Source organism: Sprattus sprattus (genome assembly GCF_963457725.1).
Source record: "Sprattus sprattus genome assembly, chromosome: 1".
NCBI lineage: Eukaryota > Metazoa > Chordata > Actinopteri > Clupeiformes > Clupeidae > Sprattus > Sprattus sprattus.
The window spans coordinates 75,410,148-75,422,040 of NC_137920.1; the positions used below are offsets into that span (position 1 = coordinate 75,410,148).

The 11,893-nt window shown below is 45.5% G+C and overlaps 1 protein-coding gene across 1 annotated transcript in view; it reads right to left on the reverse strand.

Annotated features, from left to right (window-relative positions):
* Nucleotides 1–10,895, reverse strand: part of dpysl3 (dihydropyrimidinase like 3) — a gene marked incomplete at its 5' end in the record, with an annotated part of 35,237 nt that extends 24,342 nt beyond the window's left edge. The window contains 2 exon segments of the mRNA XM_080831841.1: nt 1–89; nt 10,539–10,895. Coding sequence (XP_080687967.1) covers nt 1–89; nt 10,539–10,895 — 446 coding nt within the window.
* Nucleotides 10,896–11,893: the final 998 nt, after the last annotated feature.

The window sequence follows — 11,893 nt, forward strand, 5'->3', positions numbered from 1 at the left end:
TTGATGAGGCCATCTTCCATGTAGATGTCTGCATAGAAGGACTGGTCATCATTAACGATTCTGCCTCCTTTGACCAGGAGCCGATCACTCTGCAAGGAAAGAAATAAAGAAAAACAGAAAGAAAGGAAAAAGAGGGAAAAAAGAAAAAATATTATATATCAATGTGTTTATCAGGAAGTCATAAAAAAAACGTTACATCCCATTCAAAACCAATATCTATCATCTCACAATAACACAACCAATTCCAACTGCACACCCATTTCCTCATGTCTGCCTCCGACACGAACACAAAAGGGCCGGTCGCATCCCCCCAGTAACCTACATTTCCCCCCGGCAGCGAGACTGCCAGAGTGCAGCCTGTCTGCCTATCTGTCTGTCTGTTAGTCTCTCAGGGTAACGTGGCCTGACACGCCCGCGTGGCGCATCGCAGTCTGAGGGGATGCTGTCGCCTCCGCTCAGTGGCACCATCAGCGCATCACCATCCTCTGACAGCCCCACAGGGACAACCCAACCCAACCCAGTTCAGTTCAGTTCAGTTCAGCTTGGTTTGGTGCAGCTTGGCTCAGACGGGCAGAGAGAGACAAAATGTCCTCCGCAACGTTCCTCCCAGGCCGAGCACATCAGGGAGGCGCGGCGGTGGGGGTGGTCAGGGGAGGTCAGGAGTGGGTACTGCACAAAGGGAGGGGGTGTGTGTGTGTGTGTGTGTGTGTGTGTGTGTGTGTGTATGTGTGTGTGTGTGTGTCCCTCAGAGAGGGCGGAGACAGAGACAGAGATGGGCGAAGCAGGGGCGTTGACTGCATGCACACACACACACAACAACAAACACACACATACACACACACACACATAAAACACACACATACACACACAACAAACAAACATACACACACAACAAACACACACATACACACACAACAAACAAACACACACATACACACACACATAAAACACACACAACACACAAACATACACACACAACAAACACACACATACACACACACAAACACAGACATCACTCTCACAGACAAACACAAACACACACACACACACACACACACACCACAGTTGAGAGAGATGGTACTGCAGGTCAGGTGGTCTCATCAGCCTCAGCATCTCTACTCTACACACAAGAGAGCCTCTCTCCAGCATAAAGGAGGGGCGGGAGGATGTGTGTGATGTGAATGCCTTCTTGGGCGTGATTATTAAACACACTCCATGGCCTCTTTTATCTCCCACACCCCATAATCACTGCTCTCAGAGCCTCTTTATGGGGAGGACACAGCATCCTCTGAAAGCCAGTACACAGCATTTAAAACAAGAAGCTCTTTTAGAGCCTTTTAAGAGAGACAGAGAGAGAGAGAGAGAGAGAGAGGGTGTGTGTGTGTGTGTGTGTGTGTGTGTGTGTGTGTGTGTGTGTGTGTGTGTGTTGGAGGCAGATGGACTCTAAGAGCGACTCAGCCAACAGCCATGGAGGCGAGCAATGGGGAGATCGGTTAATGAGTATAGACAGCTACCACACGATACACACACACACACACACACGCACACACACACACACACACACACACACACACACACACAGAGAGAGAGAGAGACACATCAGCACACACAGCCACCTAATCTAACACGCGACGCCACACATCACCCGCAGCTCAGACCCAAATCATCTGGTTCTCATCCACGCTCCAAATGCGCACACTTTCCCCCAGCCACATGTGGTCCTGGTTCCAAGAGCGCGATCACCACTGGACACAGACGCTAAATGGGGCACGGCTATCCAATCCCGCGCTGGCCTTCTGGCGCTCCGCTCTTAGCGGAGGGGGGAGGAGGAGGAGGAGGAGGAGGAGGAGGAGGAGGAGGAGGAGGAGCAGCACCTCAGGCTATGTGTGGTAGGGGAGTGTTTTATCAGGTTATCCATTAGCCTTTAGCTATCGACCAACGCTATTGACCTAAGTTGATCAGGTTATCTCCATTTCTGGTAATCAATAAATAAATGAACCACTAAAACATGATTCATGCGTAACACTGGACTAGTAGGTTCATGTCGTGATCGGAGAAAGCAGTTGATACTTTGCAGGAGGTTTGACGATTTTTGGCAGGTTCTGTTTTCCATTCCCTATAGTTCCACTCTCCCGTTCGTTTGAGCTCTCATCGTGGCTTCTAACACCAAATGTATCATCATTACTACCACAGATTATGGCGTGCATCGCACTGCTCTGTAATGCTTGGTTACTTCAAACTTGTGGGCTCCTCTTTGTAAATATTAGAGTTTCTACAAAGTTCACAAAATCCATTTCCCCAACTTAGTGTAGAGAAGAAATTGACATTTCATAAATCCTACGTACTGTTAACATTCAAATAATTTTCTTGTCAAAACATTCAAAACTGCCAGAATCTTTCAATGACTCATTGTGGCTAAACAGCCGTAACTAATTCCTAGAGGGCTTTTGTGGTGTGTGTGGGCATGTGCCCGACTGATGAGATGCCACACAATTAGCGTACCCACTGTTGCTTCATCGGCTTCCTGTCATGTGACACGAGTGTTTATAAACGAGTCAAAACTCAACCTCATTCTGAAACACTTATCAAATTGTTTCCACTACGTCTTCACGGAGAGTGAAGAAAAAAAATGAGCCTTTGTAAGAGCCAAAAGTTTCACATCAATGGTGATGACAGAACTGTAAAGGCTTAGGTCCTGTTATATGCTAGCCATCAAACACAACTCCCGATTGACAGAAGGAATCAATCGAACTCCACGCCTTTAGGACATCATGAGAGGGAATGCTTGCAGTGCCTTGCAATGTGCCATTTAAGGTTAGAATCTCTTTACGGGCAAGTTGAATCTGTACGGTTGGCTAAAGCATGACACTGTTTTTTTTTTTATGCAGCTGAGAATTAATGTTCAAGTAGTTATTCACTAGTTTTTCCATTTATGTGACAATTTGGGGGAAACTGACTGCAATGGAAAAAGTATCATTATTAAAACGCTCAGCATCTACTGGGAATCCCACCCACCATATCTGTGAGGGGAGTCTGTTTTCTTCATCGGACACCAGAAACACAAGCAAACAGGAAGTGGATGTCAGGGTGAAAGTTCTCTGAACACTAAACAGAATTCCCCACTGTATTGGCCCTGTCCTCCACCCCACACCCGCATACAGACCAACAGCCTACTGCGTCGAGCCCAACGGCATAAAGGTCTACTCTGCAAGTTAACATACATGGCGGGGAAAAATCCATCCTGTTATGAATATCTCCTAACAGTGACTTAACGGAAATTTAAACCGTCGGTGATATGGAAACTAAGATGCCTTCAAATGTTAACATCTGATGACAAGCACTGCCTTTTGGGCAGGAATACTGTTTCCACATGTTTCTAAAAACAAGGGAGGGGTGGGGGACACGCAAAAGGTCCTAAATGCCCAGACATGACCATATTACCCAGAGCGCCATTAGCTGAAATCCACTTGTGTGTTAGTGGAGCGAGGAGAGATGGATCGAGGGGGAAACGCGGTCCGCCCCCAAGCCAGCGCTCCTGCTTCAATCCTGTTGCCTAGTGACCCAAAATATTTACTGTTCCTACATAAGCACATTGTAATGCAGCCTTCACGGGGGGAAAAACCCCAAAACAACAGGGCCTATCGATTTAAATGGATTGCCGTTTGAAAAACCAACTGCAGATCAAGTCATCCAATCACAGACCTTATCCTGTGATTGACAGAAATTACGAGGTTGCCATGACAGCATTCACCCTCTTTTGTTGCACTGAGCAGAGGACTGTGTAGAATAAAACTAGTCCGAAGCAGACTGCAACAGACATAGCACAAATCTAACATTCTTTTGAGTGTATAACACTCAATCTTGGCGTAAAGAATATCCCCTTATACACCTCTAAACCAGCATCTCGGGAACGTTCCAGAACTCCTGGCGATTTTGATGACAGCTCGTCTGTCTAAACCGCTTTGTGGCCTACATTTTATTTTACCTCTCTGCTGTATGTTGGTATCCATGGAGAAGGTAAGTTGGTGCAGCTGGAGAGTTTGCCAGAAAGCTACCGAGGCAGCCGAGGTTGTCTGACTCCGTGTGTGTGTCTGTGTGTGTGCGTGCATAAATAGGTCCACTTTTGTGGTGCCAGTAAGGGAAATAGCTTTCTCTTTCTGGGCAGGTCCTGTCATTTCTGCTTGGGACTGCACCATCCAGCTGCAGGATATTATTGATGACATGCTCTGCCTTACACTGCGCTACTGTGAAGCCATGGAAAAAGCCAACCGCACCTAGAACATTACTTGATCATGTTCTACTTCCAGCGCTGGCAAGGAGCAGGTGCACCGGCTTAGCGTGGCTATGCCGTTATAATGCACACACTACCCATACTATACAACTGCTAATGTAATGATCTAGTTATAGTTAGTATTTAGCTTTTTATTATCTATTCGTAATTACAGTTTTTGTAATGGTTATCAATCTCAGTAGCCTATTCTGTCTGACTCATTCGTTTTAGTAATTCCTTTTTTGGTCGTTTTTACAGGTGGTAAAGCCTTGTTTTAGGTTGTTGAAACACATGGAGACTGCTGATCATCCACCCCGTCGCATGTGCAGCAGACAACTGAAATAGCACACTGAGTGACCTAGTCGGCTGCGCCTCCTTTATGTCTGATATATAGCCGGTAACGGTGAGCCCCCACCCTAATCGGCAACGAGCGCGTGTGTAATAGTGAGAAAACCGGGTAGGGAAGAGACAGTTAAAAAAAAAATCACCGCATTATTATACTGCAAACTCTAGCAAGCCACCATGCTAAATCCACAGAAACTGGATTATTTCCAAATAACCCCCCACGGGTCCCCTCATTGCGTGGTCCACGCAGCTTCCCGTTGGCAAGCTCCTAGACATTTGGAAGAGACAAAGGACGTCTCTTCTGGATCCAGAGCGGCACTCAGCCGCAACAATGGATTCGACCAGCTATGCAGAGCCGTCTGGTGCTCAATTGCATATGTTGAGGTTACCATGCAGACCAAAACAAAACTGTTTCAGACTGACTTCATTTTTAAAACAATTGCGCCCTGTATGTTGGACTGCACATCAAATCACGACGATTTGTGGCCCTGTCCCTTAGGGTAATCGCCAGTCAGGCCGGCTATTTTGCAGATGCAGAGGTTTATACATTTCACCCTCAAAAGTGTAAATTAAATTAAATACATGCTGTTGCCAGAAATGTTTTACTCGTTTTTATTTTAAATCCTACGATCTGCGGGTGAGATCTAGATAACCAATAGATGTCTTTAAAATTGAAAGACATGGCTGCGTTTAATAAAAACTGCGTTAAAGAATTAGGCCTATAATAAAACGTGGAGTTTTGACATGGGGACAGTACTGTATTGAGTACAGTAAACTAATGCAGTGCCGCAGACTGCTCTCAAATGTGCCGCAAGAGCTCGCAACATCCTATAGAGAGGGACGTAATTTACCTTTAAGAAAACGCCTTGTTCTCGCTCTCTGGCTGTCACTATGGAAGCCACCCATGTCTCCTAGTTCTGCACATTTTCATCCCGCTACAGACATTACACGCAACACTGAGAACACATTTGTCTGCTGTCATCCTTACGTCAGCACGGAACAATTGCATGAAACATTAAACCATAAAACACAAAGCAAATCTGTGCATAGCTAAACCCACCACTAACTCACAGATAAAGACGAGACATTAAAACACTCACTGTGATCTTCGGGATATTCTTTTTGCCTTGGTAAGACATGTGTGCGTCGTTGCTGCCTGGTGAGCCCAAATAAAATGTTTGTAATTGTCTTCAAATGCCTGGGATTTGCAGCTGGTGTCTGAATTGGAAATTGGGAATGGTCGCCACCCTCTGAGAAATGTTTGGTCCTCGTAGTGAGCAAGAGCGTTCAGTCAGTAAAAGCGCTAGTCTGCCGGCTCCTCCCTCAATAGTCTCCATCAGCAATGGTAGTTTCAACAATGTCCGCAAGAGGGCACTATACGAATCCTGTGACACTGCAGCAGTCATATCGTCGACTACAAATGGGCCCTTGAGAACAATGGCAATTTAGACTCGACTGATAAATGACAAGAGCGTTCGTTCTTCAATTAATCATTGAGGTACACTTTAACTTAATCGGAAACTGTGGGTGTGCACACAGGTGTATGTAAGATAGTCAAACGTGCTCAGGCCCCCTTCACTTAAGAGTTTTAAGAATTTAACAAGACAAAAACTCTTTTCGTTTGAACACAAATCATGCATTTCAAATAAAATAAAATGTTTCTTAAATGTATAACAGTTATAGCCAACTGGGTTCTCAGTTGGTACTCATTGCTTTGACATGATCCATGTCTTCAGGGGTTCAAACATACATCAGGCTACTGTGTGACTTCACCTTTATTAAAAATGCATCAATCATACTCCACCTCAAGGGGCTGCAGCAGCTTTGGCAGCCTTTTATTGACTGGAGAGGACAAGATGGACCGGAGGGGGGAGGAGAAGGGAGGAGACCAGAGGAGAGGGTAGGCTGGGCCGCCTGGCTGCCTGGCTGGGTGGGTGTGGGGGTGGGTGGCTGGGTGTGGGGGTGGGTGGGTGGGTTTTGGATGGGTGGGTGGCTGGCTGGGTGTGGGGGTAAATTAGCGGACCTGGTGCTCAGAGGACAAGAGAGTGCTTCCAGACAAGAGAGGTGCTCCTGGTCTGGAGAGGACAAGATGAACCAGAGGGGGAGGAGACCAGAGGAGAGGGTAGGCTGGGCCGCCTGGCTGCCTGGGTGGGTGGCTGGGTGGCTGGGTGGGTGTGGGGGTAAATTAGCGGACCTGGTGCTCCGAGGACAAGAGAGTGCTTCCAGACAAGAGAGGTGCTCCTGGTCTGGAGAGGACAAGATGAACCGGAGGGGGAGGAGACCAGAGGAGAGGGTAGGCTGGGTGGGTGGGTGGCTGGGTGTGGGGGTGTGGGGGTAAATTAGCGGACCTGGTGCTCAGTAACAGCTGGTGAGCCTCCAGAGCCGCTCCAGCCACATCCAGCCATGTGTCTCCATTGTCTCTCGAGACCCCCCTCCCCTCCACCAGCCCCCCCCCCCCCCCCACCCTGCACACATCATCACAGCCGCTAATGAAGACCTCAGATTGTATGTTCAACAAGTCGAAACGGCCCTTACATCACAGGGGTCTGAACATTTAGCTGCATCGTCTGGTGCCGTGGGGCAAAGACTGATGGTCGTTTATACATTGTGAAAGTGTGCTATTCAGTGAGCTATTCAGTGTGCTATACAGTGAGCTATACAGTGTGCTTCACAGTGAGCTATACAGTGAGCTATTCAGTGTGCTATACAGTGAGCTTTACAGTGTGCTATACAGTGAGCTATACAGTGTGCTATACAGTGTGCTATACAGTGCTGTAGAGTGAGCTATTCAGTGTGCTATACAGTGTGTACAGTGTGCTATACAGTGTGCTGTAGAGTGTGCTATTCAGTGTGCTATTCAGTGTGCTATACAGTGTGCTATACAGTGTGCTTTACAGTGTGCTATACAGTGAGCTATACAGTGTGCTTTACAGTGTGCTTTACAGTGAGCTATACAGTGTGCTATTCAGTGTGCTATTCAGTGTGCTATACAGTGAGCTATACAGTGAGCTATACAGTGTGCTATACAGTGTGATTTACAGTGTGCTATTCAGTGTGCTATACAGTGTGCTGAAGAGTGTGCTGTACAGTGTGCTATATAGTGTTCTATACAGTGTGCTGTACAGTGTGCTATACAGTGTGCTATACAGTGTGCTGAAGAGTTTGCTGTAGTGTAGAGTGTGCTGTAGAGTGTGCTATACAGTGAGCTAAACAGTGTGCTGTAGAGTGTGCTATACAGTGAGCTATACAGTGAGCTAAACAGTGTGCTGTAGAGTGTGCTATACAGTGCGACTACAGCCTGAGATCTCCAGCTCACAGCTGGATGCCAGCTCCATCTCTAAAGGAAGCTCCTAGATGACTGATGGCATTGGCTTGCCAGGAAGGTGATATTAGTGATGCACACAAGCTGAAGCCTTGTCTTGCCAAATCGACTCTTACATAAACATTAGGAGGCTAGAGAAACGGAGTGAAATGTTGAGCTCGACATATATTGTGAAAGATGCTGCTTGCATATAGAGTACAGATACACACCTCTCAGTAGATACACTCTCACATCACCTTTACCCATCCATAAACAAACCCACCCCAGAGTCTTTGACTTGTGCTTGTACTAGTGCTTTCTGAAATTGTCCACCTTCATGGCTCGATATTTGTCTTAATTAGAGGAGGGAGTCCTAATCTTAATGGTTATTCCTCAAAAACTGTTAACATCTCATCACATAGGAATACCGGTATATATTTGAATGAGATTAGAAAGAGCATCAATTTAACAATCACAAGGCAACAATACATTTCTGTTGGTTTTTTTAAAACACACAAGAGCATGTCCACTTTCACTGTAATGTTGTCTTATAGGTATTCAGTGCAAGGACAGGCTTATGGCCACAAAGGGCACACAAGTGTTGAGGATTGAGCCCCATTCATTATGGGTTTGCTGAGTCAACTAGCAGATGCACAGAGAACTGAAGCACTAGTGCTACTGCCTGTTTCTCCACATGGGGGCCGTGGTCTCTCTCTCACACACACTCAGGCACACACACACACACACACACACACGCAGGCACACATGCACACAGCACACACATAGGCACACACACACACTCACTCGAGCACACATGCACACACCACACATATAGGCACACACACACACACACACACTCAGGCACAAGTGCACACAGCACACACATAGGCACACACACACACACTCAAGCACACATGCACACACCACACACATAGGCACACACACACACAAACACACCAGGGCTGGTGGTACAGATCATGTTCCACACATGACATCATAGCAATATTCCACATTAGCACATTTCCACAAGTAGCTGTGAACGTCTGAGTCAGAGCAAAGCAGACTAGCATTGTGTTCTATCTAGCCCAGCTACCAGATCAGAACCAGCATGGTGTTCTATCTAGCCCAGCTACCAGATCAGAACCAGCATTGTGTTCTATCTAGCACAGCTACCAGATCAGAACCAGCATTGTGTTCTATCTAGCCCAGCTACCAGGTCAGCCCACAAGGGTTTAGATTCCAGACATGGCCAACAACAAACACCAGCCCACAGGTAGTTCATGACCACTGCCAGGTGAAAGGAGATTTAAGATGTCAAGATGTGAAATTTCATTACTTTGAAAAAGACTGAGATACCCTTTTGGTTTAGTTCCATGGTGAAACTCCATAGGAAGATGCAGAAATTCATATTCACCCAATCATAATCACTGGACAAAATTATGAACTTTAGGGGTGCAATTACTTTAGACTTTAAGATCAGTTTAAAAACCATTTTGCATAAGACAATCATCCTTAACAACATTCAGAGTTTTAGGAACTTATTTTTTTCTCAGCTCTTGAAAATATGTCCATTCATTTGACAACATAATACAAAAATGATTCAGCTGATTAGCTTTTTGAGTTGTTTTGGCTCAGCAGAAATACTCTTCACATGTTTCGGATCACCCAATACGTCTTTAAAGGACTTTAAATGACCACTACAGGTGCATTCACTATGTTACTAGGTTTCTAACAGCAACTTAATTTGAACAATTTGCTGGATGTGACAATTTCCGATAAGAAGGCGCTCCAGATAAACCCTTGTGAGTTCACCAACACCAAAGAACAGGCTTTTACCCAGAATAGTGTGACTCAGTTTCAGCTGACCTAAGCTGCTTGACCTGAGTTCAACATTAGCTCAACTGAACTTGGGGCAATTGGCAAAATTAAATTAGAGCATTTCAGCATTTTAAATACATCTCTACCTCACTTATGCCACCTCAAAATGGGTTTAATTATGTAGCAATGTAGCCGGTCTCTGGAGACAGAGTACTGCCCACTATGCGCACTACATTATTGAAACCTCTCCAAAGCGATCAAATGACAATATCTGATGCTTGTTGCAGTTGAGGTGTACCATAACCAATACATTACTACAACATACAAATACATTATCAACAACAATGATAGTAGTTACAGTACTCCTATAATATGAGGATGAAGAAGAAGAAGAAAAAAAGAGTCTTTTATAAAATAAAATGTCTGTAGTAGTTGCAGTGGTAGTAGTAGACGTAGTAACAGCCTTAGTAATACTAAAGGTTATTGCTGTTATAGCTCGTATTGTCATTGCTGTTCTTGGAAAGGCAAACAAAAGTTTTTAATGTCGCCTCAACTCCAGCATAACCGAGTGCGTAACTGAGAGGAGGTACAACTCAGCTGACGTTGATTAACCTCGGGCTTTGCAGCTCAAACATATCCTTACAATATCCACTGTCATGATTCTATTTTGCAGATCAGGAAAGTTTAAGATGACCAGTAAAACAGACAACACAGCGTACGTTGTGCTACGTCAAGCATAGCTTGATCCTTAATTTCCCGAATTTCCATCCTTAATTTCAGAGGATGGAATTGTCCTCTACTTACCTCGTCAGAATCAAGATTCTGCAGAACTTCCTTTCCCGTTGTGGTTTTAATTTCTACGCCCAATTCTTTCCGATCCTGTCCAATGTCGTTCGTTTTGACAGTGGATTGACTTCCTCCAGTGCTTGTGGGCTTTCCCTCCGGGGATGTCTGGGGTGTTTTGGGAGTTCTCGGTGTTCTAGAACCTCTCTGTCCAACACTGAGCGCATCAAAATCAATGGTTTTGCTCTCATACGCACCCTCCACATTGGAAAAGAACCCTCCGTATAGCTGACGGGGCACCTGGTCGGCGGTGCCCGGACGAGCAAGGTAAACCGGCAAGTCATCCTCCTTGTCCCTATTCCACTTACGCTCAGCCATGATCTGAAAACAGCAGTGCGAGAAAAAAAGAGGGCGAATGAAGTCTTTCTGCTCCGGGGCAGTTCAGGGCGCACGCGGTGAAAGGGAAATTCTAAACCAGAGGTGGCACTGCTGTCTTGGGTCCCATGACAACAGTCATGCCTCTTCGGCAGCAGACCCGTGTGTTAAATAAAGAGTGTGACTTTTAAGGCTTGCCAGAATGACGGGACAAAGATGAGTACATTCAAGTGCGTTGTTAAGAAACAGCACATAGGTGCTGATCTAGAGCCACGGTAATGCAGGTAGTTGTGCAGGTGAAGCAGAGCAACTAGTAGGATAAGATGCACAGTGTAGTATGACCACATGATTCCAACTTACATACAAACTTATATACATAATATATGGTTGTTTTTTTTTGCAAGATCAATATAAATCATCTAATGCATTTTCAGGTGTCAGTAGACGAACTTTTACTAGCAACACCTGTAGTGATTGCCACAAGCACATGAACAATATATCTCCTCCTCAGTGGACATCAACACTGTCACATTCAATGCACACTAATATAGGGCCAGATCTATCCTGTATCTACAAACACCTCACTCCCTGTAAACACGTTATCCCTTTGTGTATGTGATTTATGTATATATGTCTGTGAGTTAAGTGTATAAGCTACTGGATGACCTAAATTTCGCTCGGGATTAATTAAGTATCCATCTATCCATCTATCTATCTGATTTTCTGTTGAAACATGCCTCAGTTGGGACGTTTTGGGGACGTCTTTATGTCACAGAAATACAGAATTGAACAAGGAGGGTGAGCACCTCACCCAAGATGTCCCAGTATAGTCTCCTTTCAGGATGCTATACCACGTCCACCATGACAGCTCCCCGTGCTCTTTCAGGATGCTCTACCCCGTCCAGATGGACAGCTGTGGCTCCCCTTACTGTCCCCCCTTTAAATGGAACATCTGTTGTGTACAATCAGCTGTATAGTAGCCGTCACTCAATCCATCAGTA